General features: G+C 39.4%; 1 protein-coding gene across 1 annotated transcript in view; it reads left to right on the plus strand.

Annotated features, from left to right (window-relative positions):
* The window catches only part of PLPPR1 (phospholipid phosphatase related 1), a 257,899-nt gene that overhangs the window by 122,289 nt on the left and 113,397 nt on the right, over positions 1-22,213 (plus strand). Inside the window, exon 2 of the mRNA XM_036888534.2 lies at positions 14,275-14,382. Within this exon, the coding sequence (XP_036744429.1) occupies positions 14,320-14,382 (63 nt within the window). The 5' untranslated portion in view covers positions 14,275-14,319. The remainder of the gene's footprint in view (positions 1-14,274; positions 14,383-22,213) is intronic.

The following is a 22,213-nucleotide window of genomic DNA, read 5'->3' on the forward strand; positions in this document are numbered from 1 at the left end:
TATGCATAACAAATGTGAGAATTTAAGATGTAGCCTTTAAGGTTGTTAAAACAATTGCTTATTTAACGTGGACCAAACCAAGATCAGCAAAGAGCCCAGGTTTCATGGAGAGCATAAAACTGGACCAATTCCTGGATAAAAGGCTTGTAATCTAATTAGCCATTAGGATTCCGTAAATATTTATGCGAAAATCACAGGACTGAAAAGAATTTTAAGTTAAATGCAAATGTGATTTCTAAAAAAAGTCCTTAATTTCTTGTTCACTCTAACTTCTTATGTGCATTCAAAATGTCATTGAAATATTAAAAATTTTAACCACTTTAGTGTGACAAGTTGTCTGTAGCTGAATGGTTGACTGGATATAAAACATTATTCCCCTTCAGCTATTAAAGCTGTCCTTGAAAAAGAATCTCAGTTTCCTTCAAGACCACTTGTGCTTCAGTGAAGAGCATTAAACCTCTTTGCCTTTGGTAATGTCACTTCATCAGCATGATTTTTTCCCTTGACCTACAAGAGATACAAGTGGGAGGTTCCTAACTGAATTGCACTGTCAGCTGAATGGGAGTATGATTTTTGATCATCAGAGCTGGCCACAAATGGAATAAGCTGTAAGAATGTTTTCTTTCATTGCAGATGTTCAAATACAGACTCAATACATGGTAGTTAGCATGTTACTTGTTACTCTAAGATATTCTGACTCTAGGAAACCAAAGAGAAGAACTTGGGCATTACTTAGACTGAAGAAAGAGTTGGGTCATTGGAGACCTCTCTACTAAATCGCAGAAGAACACACTGTCCACTGATGTCCAGCCTGAGAATAGGAAGAAGTCATTAGATTTACTTCCACATATATTTTACTATGTGTCTCCTTATACCTTGAAGAACCACCTTAATGAAATGGGTTTGTATCCTTTCTTTCTTATTGTATGATGTTGAACAAGTAATGGAACCTCAGTTTCTGTATCTGTAAAATAGGGATATGAATAGTGCCTGCCTTTTAAGATTATTGTGGAAATTCTTAAGGCAATGCTGTAGAGTTCAGCACAACCTAGCTTATGGAAAGTATTTGTAGGGGAGGAAAAGTAATTTTCCCCTCTACCCTTCTAGGTCCTTGATTGAGACCCTCTGTAATAAAAGATCAACAGGAGAAAAACAGGAGTTTAATAACACATATACCACTGTAAACATGGGAGATACCCAGGAAAACTGAGTAAATCCTTGAAATGGCCCAAGCCACCACCTTCAGTACCATCTCCTCCAGCTGAAGACAAAAGAAAGATGTTGGCGGATGGCACGCCAGTTATGACTGGTGAGCAGGAAAAGCACAGGAACAAGGCAGTGTCCTTATGCAGGTTCCAGTCAGTGCCTTCTTCGTTAGCAAGAGACCCGAGAGACTTCGTCGTCTTTCTCTTCCTCTTCCTCCTTTCTCTTACAGAGAGGAGGTGCCCTGACAGATGGGGATTACATCCCTTCTTCATGTCCCTGACCAGGTGACTTCTAAGTGGTTGTCAGAGCTTCTCCCATGTCTGCTCTTTCTTAAAAATAGCCAGCTCAAGATAATTCTTAAGCCAAAAAGGCATATTCTGGGGTGGAAAATTTGTTCCCCCTCAGATTCAAATTGTTATATATGAAAGGAAGAGAAAACACTGCCTAATAAGGAGATTTTTCCTTATGCCAAGACTGTCTGTCTCTTTGGAAAATTGTCACCTTATTTCAAATTATGTGAAAGTTCTTTTCTGAAACTCCAAGCATAGAATGGATCCTTGAACTAGATAACTTTTAGGAAAGCATCCTATACTGAGACTCAATTATTGAGCATCTAATTCATCGTATTTAGGGTAAATGGTTCAATATTTATTCTCCCAAAATATCAATAGCCTGGCTATCCTGGGTAAGTGTTGTGTAGGATGAGGAGCTAGCATGGTGGAGTGGAACCCAGTGGACTTTGGACTAATTTATGTTTCAGCTTCAATACCTGTTAGCCTGATAACCGCCTGAGGCAAGTTACTTAACCTTTTTGAGCTTCAGCTCTGTAGCTGTAACATTGAGGGTAAATGATGATCTTCCTTAAAGAACTAGAATGAAGATGTGAGTTAATCTATGTCATTATATGGTACTGGGTGTCCAGCAAATGATCTCTTTGTTGGTTACAGTTTTCATTTTTTGACCAGGTGTGTCTGCACGATTACACACAGGCTGACTGTGTTTTCCCTGTTTGGGGGCAGGGTTGCCTTTGTGCTAACACAAAGCTGATAGAAGATTTTGGATTGTACCCAGAATGTGCTAATACAAAGGCCTTAAATAAAATGCCTTGGTTAGACACAGTTTTGGCTCATCCATAAATCAGTGAAATAGGTGCCTGGCTTCCTGAGGACAAAGCAGATGATTTTTGGACTGGCTTTATTTACTTTAGGAAGAGCTTGGGAGTTTCATGCTAGCAGCACACACACTTGCTTCTGTGGTGGCCTGTTGCCCCTTTTAGAGCCGTGGTGGCTGTCTTCTCAGGATAATGTGCTGAATCGGATTCAGGAGTTTATCAAGTTTAGGGCATTCTAGCATCAGTCTCACCATGGCTTTTGAGTTTTGTTTTGGGGGACTTGCCCTACCATTTTGCCAGCATTGACCCATCACTAAACTCTATGTGCTGTGTCTTTGCTTTTCCAATCGCCCAGATGAGTTTTTGCTCTGTGTTGTGGAGAATGTGGTTAATTAAGGGCTGCAGGCAGAACCCACAAGGGCTTTTTAATTTTTTTTGCTGTGTGGTTCATGGTACCCCTTATCTCCTTATCCACATTTCTCCTCCAATCTCAAGAATGGATTACCTCCTTATAAAACCCCGCTGGCAGAAATGCAGACTGCAGATTGCTACCTGCTTGCCTGCTTTGTGGTTTCTCTGTGAGAGGACAAAATTGTGAAATTAGCTCATATCAAAATCTGAAGCTTTTCTGAAAATAAATGTGAACAAATTAGGTCTCCTGGGAATTAGCCAAAGCTCAGTAATGAATCATTTTTTATCTGGGTGAGTAAGGAAAATATATAAGTATTGCTCATGTTCTCAGACAAACATCCCTTCTTAGCAAACAGAGTAGTGTAGTAGTTTTTCCCTAATGGATAGTATCTGGATATTGAAGAACATCAGAAGAAAGTCACTGGGACTTAATATAACTTACTTGGTTCCAGTTGTGACCTGGGTCCAGATCCACACTCATCAGACTCTAAAACTAGTGCTCAAGTCCACAGAACTGGGGCTTTTTCATCTGGATGCAAAGTTACATTTACTCATGTGATGAGGACTGATGTGGACACAGGGAGGAAATCCTGCTATTCTTGTGGAATCCTAATGACATCAGGCTGTTGTATAGGTTGGTTGTGAATGTGTCCCGCTTTTGCTCTGTAGGTTACAAGCTGGCAAAGCACAGACAGAAAGGAGGACATGTTGGTGCAAATGCCATGACAGGTGTTATCTTCATCCCAAAGTTTGCTTATAGACAGCAGCATGCTCATGTGCCTGCTGGGATGTTAATTTACATTCTTAATGAACTCCAAATTGGCCCACAAAATAATGTCAAGTTCCTGGAATAGTTTTATGATCCTATGAAGGGTGATCCTATGGAGTTTACGTGAGACAGAGAAAAGAATGTGAGGTCTCCTCAATGCAGTCATTGGACATATCTTGGTTGGAGACTTGTGGAAGTTCTTTTAAAATTAGGAAAACTTAGGGCTTGTATCAAGGAATTACAATCCCTGGATTGTAAAAAGACTGGATTCTTAAAAGAACCAGTGCATTAGAAAGTGATCTGACCATTAGCCAGAAGGCTGATGAGTGGGGATGTGGAATAAGCCCTTTGCTTCCTTTCCATTTTTCTGGAGAGGAAATTGATGTAGTGACTAAATACAGACTTTAGGATCAGAGATCCAGATTATAAACCCCAGCTCTGACACTTATCAAGTATGTGGTCCTGGGCCCTCTCCTTAAACTTTTGTAACTGTCTGTTTTCTCATCAAAATACCACTCATAATTGGATCTATTTCTCATTGTTGTTGTGAATTATAAGTAAATGCTACATAATCTTGCTATTGCCTTCATCCTTTCAATCCTGGCCTTTGGACACCTTTATAAATGTTTCCACTAAAAATGGAAAGGGAAAAATAAAGGAAAACTCTACTATAGTTCTTTGGGACTATTTTTTAGTAATTTTAGCAAAAGGACAGATGTAACTGCTGATCTGAGATTGGGTGGATAGTTTGATTTCATTCATTTGCCTTCTATTATGAATATTCATGAACTGACTACGCTTTAATCACAGGGTCTTTTGAAGGTATGACAATTTTAGTACAGCCAGCATTTGACTGCCTGCTTGCTGCCCAGCTGAGCATTTGTTGAGGGTGGCGAAGTGAGAGCAGAGGGAGTTAGAGCCAAGACAACCTCCTCGTCGCCCCTCCCACAGTTCCCTCTGGCACGACCGGAAATGCTCAACACATGTTGTCATTGAGCAGTGTGCTAGGTGCTTCGAGAGCCACAAAGCCTTCTCCATCAGATCACTCTTGCAGTTTATGATCTGGAAGGAAGATGAACCATGATGTGTCCATAAAAGTTAACTGAGAATTTCAGATTTTGTCTCAAAGACAAATGAGAATTCAAAGGGCAAATCATGGACTGGAAAAGGGTCTGAGAGATTGCTTTACCCCACCCTGTTATCAATGTCCTAATGTTGCCTGTGACTAAACTCCAAATCAATGGCTCAGAGAGTGGATGTGCATGGCTTTTTGGTGGATCAGGCATGATTATTATGAATGAATGACTGAACTAGGAAGGCTTTCTGGCCAAAATAGAAGTTGTGTTTTGAAGGATATGTAGGAGTTGGAAAGGCAAAAAGAAAATAAGGATATTCATACATATTTAGGGATCCCAATTTATTTGGGGAATAAATTTATAATAAGATTGGTTTTGTTGTCCTTAAGCATGGTGTCTTCAAAGGAGATACTGTGAGGCATCCATCCTCCAGGATAGTTTGTTCTATGCTGTGCCTGATTCTGGGCTGAAGGCTGAGAAGGCACAGTTGGGGTTCATGAGGAAAGATTGAAGAGGAGACTGCTGGTGATTTAACAGAACAGTGAAGAGAAAGCTGTTTATTACTGCTGGAAACAGCCCAAGAAAGAGTATACTTAGTTTGAAGAATTTGAATAAATAAGAAATAATTTAACTTTGCTACCACTCCCACTTTAATCAATTCCTAAATCTTATTTTCTCTCCTAATTGTCTCTTGAATCCACTCATCTGTCTTTCTCAATTTCTGCACCTTCACACAAGCCACCTTCTCTTGTCTAGACAATAGCAAGAGTCTTCAATTGGCCACTTTAACTATATTCATTCTTGTGCCCCCTCCCGAGCCACTCTCTGTATCCTGCACAATCTTTACTAAAGCAAATCAGGGTCGTGGCAGCTTTTTTCCTTGAAACCTTTCAGTAGTTTACTCTTCTTAGAACTAATTCCAAACTTTTTCACATGGCCTCTCTGGCCCTAATATCAGTGGGGCTCTCAATTTCCCAGCCTCTTTATGTGTCCCAGTGCATGTGCTCTTTATGATTCCGCCAGATGACCAAGCTTTCTCTTATTTCAGGAACTTGTCATAGGATATCCCCTTTGACAAGAATGTAGTTCCCACCCACCCTCTTAACTGCCATGTATCCAAAAATTCCAGGCCCCTTTATAGGCTTATCTCACTTAGGATTATTTAATGTCATTTTTCCAGGAGTATAACTGATACTTGGGGTACAGCTGGTGAACAATATAGGTAAGGAATTGTGAAACTTCTCTCTCCAACTGCCAGACTATGCTAAATGAGCACAACAAGAGCTTGGGAATGTTAGACGGCAAGTGGTATAGATTAAAGGTAAGGAGGATCAGGAGTGCTGGATGAGGGAAGCAGGTTGAAAAATTAAAAGAATGGTCAGTGGATCTCCATACTATATGCAAATTAACCCCAGAAGTATTATAGTGTTACATGTAAAAACGAAAACCATAAAGCTATAACCTTGTATAAAGCCTGGCATGGAATAGGAAGTCCTCAAGGTATATTTATCAAAGAGGTGAAGATGCAATATTATCATCATTAGTATACTCATTCAAAATTCTGAGGTGGTTCAGTCACAGAACATATGCAGCCTCCCCCACCCACCCGGACTGTCAGCAGTGCAGGCTGACCAGGGTTCACGCCAGCAGCGTCTAATCTTGCTCTGAAATCTCCCATGGTGAAAGGGAATTCCTTGTGCTTCTTTTTCCTGTTTCCTTTGAGAGCCCGGCGGAGTCCAACAAAGGTAATTAATTACCCTGTCATGAGGGCATAGGGACTTACTGGCAGTGATTTCTGAGGGCGCCCAAGAATCTAGGATCTAATGACGAAAGCAAAACCACTCTAGTCCAGAATGTTGACATGAGGATGGATTTGGTATCTCAGCGTATGGATGGCTCTCATTCTCATTCTCTCTCTCACACACACACACACCACCCCCTCCCTTCCTGTCTTCTCTTCTGAAAAACAAACAGCTTGGCTCCTGGGCAGTTTAGCTTTAAATTGGAAAATGCAGCCTTGCTTGGTGGGACGGCAGAATCACAGCACTCCCACGGCCAGAACAGCTTGCGACATACCTCCCTGCAGGCGAGGCCATAAAGGGCGGTCTAACATCCGGGAACCACTACCCCACCAAAGGACTTTCCTCTACAGCTTCTTCCAAATTCTAGTCTATGGGCGTACTTCCTCTTGGCCAGCAATTCCCACCCTGGACTTGATCTTCTTTTCTTTCTACTTCATTAGTGATCCCATCTCTTGGATCATTAGAAACCACTGTGTCCCTGGAGATGAGAAACAGAACAGAAATCAAAGGGAAATGTAGAGGAGGCAGAAACTAGGAAGTTTGCAAGGGTTCTCTGGTTCCTCTGGCCCTAATAACAGAACAGATTCCCTTCTAGGCCACTTCAGAGAGGTGCAGATTCAAACAAGGACTTCTATCTCCCTCTTCTCCCTGTTCATCTAAAAAATATGAAAACTGGATTGAAGCCAGCTTTGCATTGTTCTAATTACATCACCTAGACTATAGTGGTATCTAATAAGTCTTCCTAACTCCAGCGTCCGCCCACCACCACCCATCTTATATTCTGTAAACCAGAGGAAATGGAGAGAATCTAGAATCCTTAGCTTGATATTCAACAACCTAGTGCTCCTAGTGCCCATGCTGTTTTCTTGGTGTCTCCACAGGCTGGCCCAACCTGCCTAACCATGCGGCAGACCACAGGTATGATCTGGGCTGTTCTGCTCTACACTTTGCTCATTCCAGTCCTAACACCTGCAAATTCATCTCCTGTCTCTTGGATCTGTTCATAACTTACCTGCCCTCGCATGCCCTCCTCAAATATCACCCATAGAAATAATGTCTCTTTCCTATTAATTCTCATCATCCACATTATTTTCTAAATAGATTCTGCATTTGTCTGCCTTTGTGCTCTTACTAGATTATAAGCAACCTGCTGTCAAAGACTGACACTTATATCACTTAAAGTCTAAGGTCTTACATCCAATAGGTACTTAATAAAGCCTATTGATGGATGAATGGACAAAATGGCAGCTTCTTCTTGATGCCTGTCTTCAAAATAGCTCAGTGAAAAGCATTATGAAACTAGGAACATGAGAGCCTTTCTAAAATCTGCCCTATTTTAGAATAGACTTTAACACAGTACATCTGCATCTTAAACCTTATCAGTGGACATTTTTCACTGGAAGGATATGAGAAACCACAATACAACAATTATTTACCCTAATTAAGTGAGTCCTACAACATAGATCATGATGACAACATCATGATTGTTTGTAATTACTTTTGAAATTATATTTAAAATTTTATAACCAGAGCCAGACACAAGAGACTATAACTACTTTAGTATGTTTAAGAATCACATTCACTCCTTTTCATTTGAGAGCTATTTCAACATACTCTCTGCCTTTTTTCTCCCCAGACTTTAGGTGAGCACAACTTTACCTGAAACTTTCCCGACATCTAAACCTTTCTGTGTGTGTGTGTGTGTGTCCCTATCCCTCTGTGTGTGGGTGTGCATATTTCTCATTCTTACTCCATTGCTTCATGTTTCATTTTAATTGAGTATCAATACCTCATTTCTGTCCAGACTTTGATTTTGTTGAAGGAAACATTAATTCACCTACTTTATAATAAAGACAAGCTCTCTGTCCCCTGCTATTTTTTCCAGCTATGTCTTTTTTTCCTGGTGGAAAACTAGGGGTAAACAATATCAACAATTTAAAAGGAAATTAGGGTAACACCCTGCTTGTCTGGGCATTATTTTCCCATTAAGCAATTCCCCTGGTGGTGGCACATAAAATGATCCAGGTTACCCCTTCACATCAGCATATTAGATGCTCTTCCCAACTGCTTCAGGTCATCCATTGAGCTTTGTGGTCAGTATCATCCTCGTGTTCCTTGTTTTTAGAACACTAGTCTCTGACAGAGATGGCTTACTTTTAGGTGGACTTCCCCTCTAACCCCCAACTTTTGTTATATTTAAGGCATACACCTTTTAGCCATCTAAAATGATTTTTTATTTTAATTTTTTACAATCAAAAGACGCAGTGATAGAATTCAGGTTTCAATTTTTGAAATCTGTTTTGATTTACATTTTGATTTTTAGGACTTTATTTTTCACCATTCTTTGAGTCGATGTATAATCTTAGCTAGTTGGGGTGGGCAGAAAGGATTGGTCCAAGACCTAGGTTAGGACTGGGTCAGGAGCTAAGGAACTGACCCTGGACAAATGTGAAATCGAATGATGGAGCTGAGCAGCTAGGCACATTGTTAGTGTTAACATTTCCTGAGTACCCACCATGTGCAAGGTACTGTGCAAGGTGCTAAGGTTACAGTGCTGAGCAGACCAACAAGCATGGCCCCGGCCCCATGGAGCAAAGCTTCCTGACAGTCTAGAGAAGGGACAGATGGTAAACAGTTACACAACCAGTACTGGGAAGGAGCATGATGAGAATATATAATAGAATTGAACCGGTCAGGGCAATTAAGAAAACTTTCTCATTGAAAATGGCATTTAACTGCAGATCTGAAGGAGAGGCAGACATTTGCCAGGCAAATATGGGAGAGGGGAAAGTGCTCCAGCAACAAATACATGAGGAGGCCCGGAGGCGACAAAGAGTGTGTCATGTCCTAGAAAGCGAGCAAGTGGCTGGAGTGCAGGAAGGCTGTAGGTTGGGCATGGAGTGGACACTGATGCAAAACGAGATGGTTGGGAAGGTTTAAGAGTCAAACATTTGCATTAGGTCAGATACTACAGGCAGCCTTCTGCTTCAGCTGTGAGAGGCCCAAGAGCAGAGACCCTAGATGTCAAATGATCCTCGGGTGGCAAGGAGTGGTGGCTGGCTTGCCAGCTGTCCATTCAGGCTTAGGGCTGAGGTGTGAACCAGGCATACCTGTAGGTTCAGAGGACCCACCTTGATAAATGGGGCACCTGAGTCCTAGTCACTGAGTGAGGTTCAGACAGGAATGCAGGCCTGGACAGAGACTGAGCTGCTGCAAGAGCGATTCATCAGATTAGGCAGTAGGGACAGAGCTAACATCTGGTCCTATGGACCAGCCACTGTAGTGTGGGAAACCTGAGGGAACACGGAATTATCCCTGGGTCTGAAAAACTACTCTAGAACAATGTGGGGACCCAGGTGTCCTCACAGAGCCCCTGGCTCCCTATGTGTTTTATAAAGATTTGACTCAATTCTAGATTTCCCTGGCTTGTAGGTCTTATGCTCTTTGTATCTCTCTGCCTTAGTTTGGGAGAGCTCAAGGGCTGGACCATGGAACTAGCTGTGAGACACTGTGGAGGAGAGATGAGAGGAAAAAAGGAATTGAGTGCCACCCTCCTTTTATGTAGGGTCTTCACATAGTCATTTGTTACATGCTTTGAAAGGTATCTCCGAAAAGGCGCAAAGGAATTCTCTTGGAAGTCTAAGCAGTGCATTCCTGAATCCCACACCAGCTCAATGATGAGACTATTTGTGCTCACCTACAATCCCATTAGTTTGTTCTAGCCCTGAATGTCTTTGTTGCTTTAAAAGAGAAAGAAAGAAAAATATGTACCTGGGTTTTCCAGCTTTGGAAAATTGAATGGAAACTGTGATCCTGGCTGGAGATGACATACTGCATAGAAACGATGCAGAACAGTGAGGGTTAGCTCAGTGCCAACCAGGGAAGTTAATGCCTATTTCACATGGGTTAAAAATGAGATGAATTTGGGATTATGGTTCATCCTGAGTGCTGGGGAATAAAATGAAATGTAATTCTCACAAGGCATTTTTCTCACCTTTTAATTTGCCCTTTTCTATACCAATCCCCCTTACCTCCAATTGAGATTTGCATCTCTTGGAAATAAGCCCTGTTTTCCCCCTTTCCAGACATAATCTCATTTCACTTTTACGCAAACCTAATTTTTAGGAACTTCTAAAAGATTTCACCATATTGAATGATGTAAAACTTGTGTCAGGTGCCATTGGCCCTGGGTCATGGGTTGTGCGATCACACATTCTTGCTTCCTGGGCCCCCAGCACCAGGGGAAAGCATCTGACTCAGTGGCCCAGAATCTCAGCAAGTACTGAGTATTCTGTAAGGGGTGAGTTCACAACCAACAGTATTCTCCAAGGAGCACTTCTCAGTGCCTCTTGTGGCCCTTGAATGGGAAAGGTACTCACACTGGAGTTGCTAGTTAGCCAAACTGAAGTCCTCTACCTGCTGTCTGGTGAGTAGGGAGTCTTCATTTCAGTTGGTGGGAACGGAGAGTATTCTCGGCCGTGTGAACCCTGGTGATGATTCATTCCAGTCCTTTGGATGGTTTCTCTCCTGGGTCTTGGGTAGCTCCCTCCCTTGCTTACGGTACTCTGAAGCTTCTAGGGGGATGCTCCACAGAGCCACCCAGCTCTCTCTGTGTGCAGCCTTCTCTCTGGTACTCTGCCTGGTGACCTTCAGTTGCTCAGGCCTCCCCAGCTTCCCAGCTCTTTCTCTTACCACCTTTCTGGGCCTCCCCCTCTGCCATGGCCTGGAGGTCTGCTCCAGGAAGGAAGCTAGAGTGCTCACAGGGCTCCCCGTTTGTTTCCATCTTTCAGGGATCCCTGCCCTTTGTTGCCTCATGTCCAGTGCCTTGAATACCATTGTCTCATTTATGGGGTCTGTATTTTTCAGTTGTGTCAGGCATGAAATCCAGTCCCGGTTACTTTCTCTTGGCTGGAAGCAAAATCCCTCCAGGGCTATTTTAAGGTCATTTAAGCTTGTTGCCAACACTCGCTTTTTGAGGCCCCGCTCCATATGGTGGTAAACACAGGAAGAGTAATCCACATCTGGCAGTAAAGGTTTATTTTGGGACAAAATGAGAAGATATTTATCACTTTTCTCTTGAACTTGTTCCCCTGAGTCACTCATTTACAGTTATCTGTAGTTTCTCTGTGAAGGAATTTTTAGAATTAAGAAAATTTCACCTATAAATCATTTTTAAATTGTTATGAACACTAAATTGAGTAATTAATGAAACTGCAACAATAGTACATTCTTATGCATACACTTACATATTTATTCATTTGGTTTTGGGTACATTTGGTTTCCTTTTTTGTTCATTTCTTATATATTTTCATGGACTCTTAAATAGCCCACAGGCCCTCAGAATTGGGTCTTTAGTACCTAATGGATAAAAAAGCCCTGCTTTCTTCTGGGGTTCAGAGTCCACTTATCCTAACTTTACTGTTACCCGAGTCACGGTCTCTGAGCTTGAGTTGTTCTTTGTTTCCCCACGTGCCAATAAGGCACTTCAACAATTCCCAGATTCCCCTGTCAGTTACTAAGCAGGAATAGGTTTGTCCCTTTGAGCAAACCCTTGGGCTCCATTCCAGGCAAAGCAAACTCTCCAGCAGCTCAAAGTGCTCATGTCCAGGGGTTCTGCTTTCAATCCTCCTATCGCCCCCCTGCTCCCCAGCCCCTGGAGGGCAATGTCTGGAAACATTTTGAGTTGTCACAGCTTGGGGAAGGGGGTAGATGCCAGGGATGTAACTAAACATCCAACAGTGCTCAGCACATAACAAGGAATTTTGGCACCCACAGTTTCACAGTGATGAGGTTGGAAAACACTGTCCTACATCATGCGAGGCAGGCATGAGTAGCCCCTCTCACCTCCCACAGCATCAGGGAGAACATATGGGGAGGCTGGGTTCTCATCCCCACCAGGCAGGAATGAGGGACCCTTATTCCCTGCTCACTGGGGTCCTAATGCAAAGGCAGAAGTTTAGCACTACTTGGCATTAACAAGGCCATCTTGCCACAGTGTCAGTGGAGGCCACATGGGGAGCAGTAAAGAGGTACCTCACCCCCTCCAGCCAGGTGGCATCAGGAGGCCTGCTGGGAGGCTGAACTCTACCAATGCCCAGCAAAAGTGCTCTCCCCAGCCAGGCAGCTTTGGAGCCCAGTGAACCTGGACTTCCGCCTTCATGCAGCATCAATGAGGTGATATTCCCCATATTGATACATGCCTGATTCTCCATACACATATAAAAAGCTGGATTATATTTTGGACCAGAGAAGATAAAGGAGAATTTTATATGATACCTCAAAGCTTGTCCTGTATTCTCCATTTTGGTGCTGTTTTTCATAATTGTTATGGAGAAGTCATCTAAAATACTAGGTGTCTGATGCCTTCATTTTATTGGTGCCCCTGCCTACTTTGAGGTGATTAAAATTTTCAGATACATGGCACTGTATTTATTTGGTGCTAACAGGAGGACTTATCTAAAACATAAACACTAAGTAAATTCTGAGACATTTGGGTTAAGTAAAGGTAGAATGAAAACAGTACATGGTTGCCAAATCAACTCAGTGTGTGTTCTACGTATGGGTTTCTTTCTAATTGTAAAAAAAAAAAAATAGTTCTTCTAAATTCCAAAATGGACTGATGAAATAACAGATTTATTATGTCTACTATTTTATAACAGCTGACAACCAATTTTAATTGAAAAAACTAAGTTGCCTAAAACCTAATTTAAGCACAGTGATTAGTATGGCCTTAATATTGCACACAATGTTAAATTTGATCAGAGTAAGTTTTAATTGAGAAGTAAGAAATTGGTATCTCAAAAAGAGAAGAAATGTACTTTAAAGTTTCATTCTGGAAAAGATAGGGAAGGTCTTAGTTAAAGTAGAATTAAGTTTAAAAAAATTAACATTAATTAATGACCTTTAAGACAAGTGCAGTTGGCCACTCACAAGGACTAGTGTCACTGGTCCCTTCATAGCACAATGCATAGAAACTATTGGGAAGCATGACATAGAAACAGACCAGGCAAGAAATGATAACTCTCAAGAGCAGATACCTGAAACATGTTAAGTATTGCTTTGGGTAGAGAATAAAAGGTGTAATGGAAATTCTTTCTACCTGGCCTTAGAAGTTTTGTGAAAGTCCAAAATCTACTTTGTCACTGTTGTTGTTTTTAAGAACAACCAAAACTAACTGATCTCCTGAAACAACAATATTTTCAATTCAAAATAGGACAAAAATCTAACAAATACTTAAAATCTGCTGCTGCCGAGCTACTCCACTCCTGTGAGTTAAGAGAACATATTATGGTGTCAGTGTTTTGTGTTTGGGATGGAAACACACACACATGCACACACACGACCGAGTCAACCCAGGGAGAGGCATCAGTGATATATTAATCCAGAGTAGTTAATAGCCGTGTAGTCAAGGGAGCCAGAGTAAAAAAAAGGAAGTCAGAGGTTGACACCTTCGTGTACTGCATGTCAGCTCCAAAGGGAGACACAAGAGCAGAAGCAAACAGTTCCTAGGTTGCAACCCGGGGGATTGGATACAGATAGAGGAGATCCATGTAGGATGGACAAGAGCAAACGTTTTGTAGCAGAAACTATGTTTCATGGCGCAAAGGCAATCTTCTGGGTTAATGCACTGTGCAAGGCCGGGCAATTACAGTTCTGCTCGCTACAGCTGTGGGCACAGGGGCTCCTTACCTGGTCACGTAGGCTCTAAGACTGTTGATGGCTGATACATATTTTCTTTTCTTGGAAATGATTACTAGCCTAACTTGACTGTGTAGATCACTATTTTACACGGTCTGTACACAGCTTGCTCATCTAGAGGGTAGCTGATATTTTTATGTAAATACCTAAGAGACTGATAAATATATGATTCTTATACCATGCTACCTATTTCTCTTTCAGCCTGGACAGTTTTAGACGGTGTAGCCTTGCTACATGGTGTAAGCAATGGCTGTAGGAAACAACACTCAACGAAGCTATTCCATCATCCCGTGCTTTATATTTGTTGAGGTATGTGTATTTTTTCTTTATGAACAAATTGGAATAATAGTAGCAATTTTAGCGCTGAAAACTTTATTTTGTAAAATTATTTAATCTTATGATTGACAAAGTTTAATATCTCTAATATTAGTAAAGAATAAATTGTACAAAGTGTTTCTTAAATAGGAAACCATAGAACAAGAAGGTTCATCTATGGGGTACAGTATAAGTGTGTTCTATATATTTTTTATTTTCAGGAATGACTTGAACGAATTATTAATTATAAATGCAGCATTTCAATTAAACTTTAAAAAGTCAATATATTTCAGGATTCAGTAAGTCAGGCAGTTCACAGATGATGTCAGTTGATGGTCTTTTGCCTTGGAACTCAAATAAAGGAAAAAAAATTTAGAATTGATTACCTCCAATGGTATTTTTTGTTAGTGGAGTATTGAGAGCTTATATAATGTACAATTTCTTTGGTCATGAATGATTTTGTTGAGTTGCTCCAGCTTTATACCAGTAAACAGTGTTTCCAGCATCTTTTTGGTTAAACTTCTTGCCCTTCTTTCCCACTGTACCTCCCTGTCTTTAATGTTTGCTGTAGAAGAGACAAAGACATAGAAATTTTAGGTAATTTGAAATCATATGGAGCAAAAAAAAGCTACAGCAGTTTATCTCAAAATAAGATGTTGATTCACTAGAGGGGGTGATAGTTCTGATATCTCAAAGAAACAGGGCATCTAACAGAATGATTTTCATCCTAATAATTGGGTTTAAAATATGACAAAGAGCTGAAAAATGAGTTTCCAGAATTTTCTTTCTGTGTAAGTACCTGGAAAGTTTACAGAATTTTCTTTCTGTGTAATTGTGTGGATAACTGCCTGTAGCATGTTCTTATGGAATCATTTTGGCTGAGTGTGCGAGTAACATGCATATTGATCCATTTTATTACCCATGTGACAACAGACACACACTTCGGTTAAACCAGTACTTCTAGTAGCAAAAATGTATTTTCAGTGCATACATTGTTTAAACACAGTCTATGAATCAGCACAACATATATTTTTATCTTCTACCTCTTGAAATAACTTCAGCTTTCTACATAGTCAGCTAGATAATCTTGAGCATTCTGATTTTTGTCCAGGAAGTATATGTGTTTGGCTGATCCTTGAGTTTCACCTTGTGGACATCTCTTGGTGTAGTTCAAATGATCAAATATTACTTGATGACTTATTTTCTGGTGATGTTTGTGAACCTCACCAGATAGGAGATTAGGTTGGGCCAGGGGTGCTAATTTAAGTCAAGATACTCATAGATTCAAGCTATGTTAAGTTTCTGAAAGGGTAAGAAAAAGAACTCATTTCTCAACATACTTTTAATACTCATTGTAGAAGGCCAAGAATAACTCCAGGCAATAACTATATATTAAGGATATTGTGGGTTCTCGTTACTATTGTTCATTTTGAAATTGTAATGAAGGAAAAGGATTCCTTTCTCCTGCCACTCATGGGGGAAAGGGTAGAAGGCTACAGCACACATTTTTCGATGTTACCCTTTCTCTTTCTTATAAGAAAAATTAATTTTTCAAGTAAGCTGGGAAAAATCATGGAATAAGTCATCTGTCATCATCTTTATCCTCCTGGTAGCAATCTTATTTTAAATATTCTTAAAAATCGAACAGGAACCAAACCACAAAGTAAGAGATTTAATTTATTGCTGGAAGCTCTATCTCTAAAGATTTCCATCTTTCTAATGTGTGGATGATGAGCTTGACTAGTACAGCTCATTACCCATGTGACAACAGATGCACTTGGGTTAAACCAGTACTTCTGTTAGCAAAAATGTACTTTCAGTACGTACATTGTTTAAACATAGTCTATGAATCAGTGCAATATATATCTTTATCTTCTACCTCTTGAAATAACTTCAGCTTTCTACATAGTCAGCTAGATAATCTTGAGCATTCTGATTTTTGTCCAGGAAGGGGCAACAAGAGGCATAAATCAGTCTTTCTATGCCTTAAAACTGGCAAAAACATCAGTCTAAAAATCTGAGAAAGGAGAGATAGTTTGCTCTTTTTTCTGCTGAATTATTATTCTTTTGCATGGAAGTTTAAGATGTATCAGTGACTCCTCTCAGAAACAGGCAGGAGAAAGAAAAAGAGGAAGTGAAATAAAATAAAGTAGAAATTGAGACGGGAGGAGGTGAATCTCAAAGTGGCTCTCATGACTCTCATGTATTTCATTCATCAAACTTATTGTTACACATACCCCCATGTTCATTGCAGCACTATTTATAATAGCCAAGTTATGGAAACCATCAAGTGTACATTGGTGCATGAGTGTCACTGATGCAGAAAATAGAGAGGTGGTTCCTGGGGGTAGGGAGTGGGAGAAATGAGTGAAAGGCATTAAAAGGAAGAATTTTTTAATTAGAAAAAAATGTTTTAATGTTCCTTCTGAGATTGGGCATAAAACTTTGAATAAGATCCAATGGGAGGAAAAAACAAATAAAAATAGCATTTATTGTTTATTTACAGTATTCCAGCCATTATAACAGGGATATCAGAAAACTTGATTAAAAAAACAAAACAAAACTTGGTTACAGTGTCAGTTTGATCAATGTATGTATTTTCACTGTTGTTTTTTAATTTTGAAATTTTCAAACAGAAAAAATATAACAGACATCTCTGTACCGGTGGGTACAAGACCAAATCTTAAAATTTTGGTGTATGTGCTTCAAATATTTTCTTCAAGGAAAGTAAAACATTACAGATATGGCTGAATTCCTACTGTCCTGGACCTAGGAGTGACTATATATATTAAGTTAGAGGCTTCATTTCCCTGCATGATTCTGATACATATTTTCATATTTTTCTTACATGTTTATATATTCATAAATAATATTTAGGAATATTTTGCATAAATTATACCATATTGTAATTTACTTTTGCAACTTGCCTTTTCATTCAACATTATGTTCCTGAGATTTATCCAGACTGGCAATTTATTTTTTCTAATTGTTACATTTTATCCAATTGGGTGAATATACCTGTTGAGGGATAGTTTGGCTGATTCTTTTTTGTTTTCTCATAACTTTTTTGAAGAAATTATCCTTATTTCTGTCTCCATGTGTTTGTGTGCAAGGGCTTCCTGTGGATTGATAACTAGCAGAGGAATTGCTGGGGGGATGGTTATATTTTCCAGTTGTTTATTGCTGCATTACAGGAACAATATGAAATTTTCATATTAATTTCCTTGAAGAAACTTTGTTAAATTCTGTTAGTTTTATGAGTATGTATGTATATTTCTTAAATTTTTTTCAAACATTTACATCATTGCCAAGTGGTAGTTTATTTCTTTTCTAAATAAAAGAAATTTATTTCTTCTTTTCCAACTTCTATGACTTTAATTTGTTTTTCTTGTCTTGTTGCTGTGGTTAAGACCTCAAATGTAATATTTGATAGAGGCACTAGTAGAGGACATCCTTGCCTTGTTGCTGATTTTAAAGGAAATACATAGGGTGTTTCAGCATTAAATTATAAATGTGGACTTTAACTTCTTTTCTTTTTCTGTTCTCTGCCTTCTAGATGAGATTACTTAATTTGTTTTAAAACTACTTTATGTTGTAAATTATACTTTATATTTGTATTCTTTTAAAGCTTACTCTTAAATTTTAAATACATAAACTTAACAAAATGGAGGTTAACCAATAGCTCTATGATTCTCTTGAACAATCAATGATGTTCTTAGATCTTTGAATCTTGGGTGTCATTCTTGATTTTTGTATCTTCAAACTTTTCACTAATGTTTTCAGTCAGGACTTCTTTGAAATTACCTGTGTATTCTTCAGTTTCTTTGCTTCTCCATTGCTCCTTTTATTTCTTTCTTTCCTTCAGGGTTTAATTTCCTCCTGAAATTTATCTTTTATAGTTCTTTCAGCAAGGGTCTAGTGAATTGTAAGCATTCTTAATATTATCTGAAGTTTTCTTTATATTACCATTAATCTAGAATGGTGATCTAGTTTGCAACTGAATTTTAGATTGCATAGTTTATATACTACCCTCAGAACTTCCACAGTGTTAATCCATTACCCTCTCCCCCTTAGCCTTTATTACTGTTGCTGTGAAAATTCTTCTCTTACTACTCTTCTTTACAGATCTACTTTCTCTTCCCAGTTGCTTTTGCATTTTTCTCTTTTTCTTTGTGTCCTGAAGTTTCAGTATAATATATTTAAGCATGAATTTCTACTGGCTAGGACTTGTTTTACATCTTGAATATGAGAAGTCATCTTTGTACCAATTCTGTAAAACTCTCAACCATTACATCCTCAAATATTCTCTCTCCTTAATTCTCTCTGTTCTCTTTTTCTATTTATGTTAGATTTTCTCATTCTTTCTATATTCTGTCTTTTACCCTGTCTTTTTTTAAATTTCTAAACATTCTATGTACATTTTTTAAAACATGCTTATTTTTATAGTATTCCTATCCTTATAGCTTTTATTTCCTTTATATTCTTTCAGATTATTCTATTATCTGAAATTATTAGTATCTCTATCCTTCTGCATGTTGTGTCTACTGTCTGCTCATGATGAATTGTTTCTCTTTTTTTTTTTTACCTTATTTTTAGTGAAGCTTCTTCTGAGGCCTTAAGGCTTAAGAGTATTTGGAGGAATTTTGTATCCCTATTTCTCTTGGCTTAGGCATCTATATTCAGAATCCAAATTTGAACAATTCCAAAGTATACTTAGTCAAAGTTCACCTTCCTTGTAACTTTCCTCTGCCAGCAGGTGGATTTATATAGAACACTCTTTCTCTGAAGTAAAAAGCAAGGTTTCAGGCATTCTGGCTTTTACAAAGGAATCTCAGTTCCAACTCAAGTCCTCATGTTCTATCCCTATAGTCATTAAAGCCCAAACCTTGTTACTGAGATCGACATGTACCCTTTCTCTACTCATCTAGGTCCACTATATTATCAGTTTATTTGGTTACCACTCTTATTTTCAGTACCCTTTTTGATTCAACTCACCTGTGAATTAAAAAAGAAAGAAAACTTACCCTTTGTTTGTACATGTTTGCAATGAAATGTTTTTGTGCTATCTTTGTACCATGCATGCATTCATTCATTCAACACTCATTTATCCAGTACCTGTTCCCCACCCCACAACCCAAGGCATTGTGTTTTCCCATTTTGCATACTTTTTATATACTAGGCTTCCGGAACTTTGATCTCACCAAGTTTTCAACAAAGTCAGGATTGTTGGGCCATGCGCAAAATGTGTGTGTGGGATGGAGAGTGCGAATGAGAGGCACACAGTACCCACCGTGGAGCACTGATGTGAATTATTTTCTTGGTGATTTTAACTGTACAAGCACAGAATTGTGACTAGGGGGTGTTTTATTTGCAGCAGTTAGTGAGGAGAATAGATGCTAACCAACCTCTAAAATTCAAACATGCCGACAAAGTAGGAGCCTGCCTGGGACACACCCAGAAGGCTGAAACAGTGGTAGAGAAGTGGTTTGACAAAGCTGCATGTAGAGTAAAAGGTTTCCTGGTGGCAACAAGTCAGGGAACATTGCTCTGGATAATCCTTGAGTGTTAAAACCCAAATAAGAGGTTATGATGTCACTGGAGAAAGCAAAGTTTGTAAATTAAGAAAGTTCACAGTGGGAAGTCAGCAAAATGGATTGAGAAGATGGTATGTAGTGGGCAACACAGGTAGATTCCAGAAACTAAGCCCTTGAATGTAGATATTCCCCAAAATGTCTCTTCTGTACATCACCCAGTTATCACCTGATCTTTAAACGTACCTTGCCATGCTAACCAGAGCCCCTCTTAAGTGGAAAGTCATTCACATGAGAATGATTTTAAGGGCCAGATATAACCTTTTCTATCACTGATGAGAGGGAAATCCAGAATCACTAAAATTCCAAGGTGGTTCACAATATTTCTAACCAACAGCTTTTTTCACTGATCTGGCCCTAGAGCAAACCAAAAACAACAAATGCTAACCTAGATAAAAGCAAGAGAATGAAGGAGTAAGAAAAAGAAGTAAAAAATTAACAACCTTTAAATGAACATGAGGACATCTACTTTCTCATCTTTTTTATTCTTTTTTTTTAATTTTATTTTGGTATCATTAATCTACAGCTACATGAAGGACATTATGTTTACTAGGCTCCCCCCTTCACCAAGTCCCCCCCCTTCACAGTCACTGTCCATCAGCGTAGTAAGATGCTGTAAAATCACTACTTGTCTTCTCTGTGTTGCACAGCCCTCCCCGTGCCCCCCCCACACTATACATGCTAATTGTAATGCCCCCTTTCTTTTTTCCCACCCTTATCCCTCCCTTCCCACCCATCCTCCCCAGTCCCTTTCCCTTTGGTAACTATTAGTCCATTCTTGGGTTCTGTGCTTCTGCTGCTGTTTTGTTCCTTCAGTTTTCTTTTGTTCTTATACTCCACATATGAGTGAAATCATTTGGTACTTGTCTTTCTCTGCCTGGCTTATTTCACTGAGCATAATACCCTCTAGCTCCATCCATGTTGTTGCGAATGGTAGGATTTGTTTTTTTCTTATGGCTGAGTAATATTCCTATGTGTATATGTACCACATCTTCTTTATCCATTCATCTACTGATGGACATTTAGGTTGCTTCCATATCTTGGCTATTGTAAATAGTGTAGCAGTAAACATAGGGGTGCATCTGTCTTTCTCAAACTGGAGTGCTGCATTCTTGGGGTAAATTCCTAGGAGTGGAATTTCTGGGTCAAATGGTAAGTCTATTTTGAGCATTTTGAGGACCCTCCATAATGCTTTCCACAATGGTTGAACTAATTTACATTCCCACCAGCAGTGTAGGAGGGTTCCCCTTTCTCCACAACCTCGCCAACATTTGTTGTTGTTTGGCTTTTGGATGGTAGCCATCCTTACTGGTGTGAGATGATATCTCATTGTGGTTTTAATTTGCATTTCTCTGATGACAAGCAATGTAGAGCATCTTTTCATGTGTCTGTTGGCCATCTGAATTTCTTCTTTAGAGAACTGTCTATTCAGCTCCTCTGCCCATCTTTTAATTGGGTTATTTGCTTTTGGTTTGTTGAGGTGCATGAGCTCTTTATATATTTTGGGTGTCAACCCTTTATTGGATCTGTCATTTATGAATATATTCTCCCACACTGTAGGATACCTTTTTGTTCTATTGATGGTGTCCTTTGCTGTACAGAAGCTTTTCAGCTTGATATAGTCCCATTTGTTCATTTTTGCGTTAGTTTCCCTTGCCTGGGGAGAAGAGGTTGCTCATGTTTATGTCTAAGGGATTTTTGCCTATGTTTTTTTCTAAGAGTTTTATGGTTTCATGACTTACATTCAGGTCTTTGATCCATTTCGAATTTACTTTTGTGTATGGGGTTAGACAGTGGTCCAGTTTCATTCTCTTACATGTAGCTGTCCAGTTTTGCCAGCACCATCTGTTGAAGAGACTGTCATTTCCCCATTGTATGTCCATGGCCCCTTTATCGAATATTAGTTGACCATATATGTTTGGGTTAATGTTTGGAGTCTCTATTCTGTTCCATTGGTCTGTGGCTCTGTTCTTGTGCCAGTACCAAATTGTCTTGATTACTGTGGCTTTGTAGTAGAGCTTGAAGTAGGGGAGTGAGATCCCCCCAACTTTATTCTTCCTTCTCAGGATTGCTTTGGGTATTCGGGGTCTTTGGTGTTTCCATATGAATTTTTGAAATATTTGTTCCAGTTCATTGAAGAATGCTGTTGGTAGTTTGATAGGGATTGCATCGAATCTGTATATTGCTTTGGGTAGGATGGCCATTTTGATGATATTAATTCTTCCTAGCCAGGA

The sequence above is a fragment of the Manis pentadactyla genome, chromosome 3 (genome assembly GCF_030020395.1).
Source record: "Manis pentadactyla isolate mManPen7 chromosome 3, mManPen7.hap1, whole genome shotgun sequence".
NCBI classification, from domain to species: Eukaryota; Metazoa; Chordata; class Mammalia; order Pholidota; family Manidae; genus Manis; species Manis pentadactyla.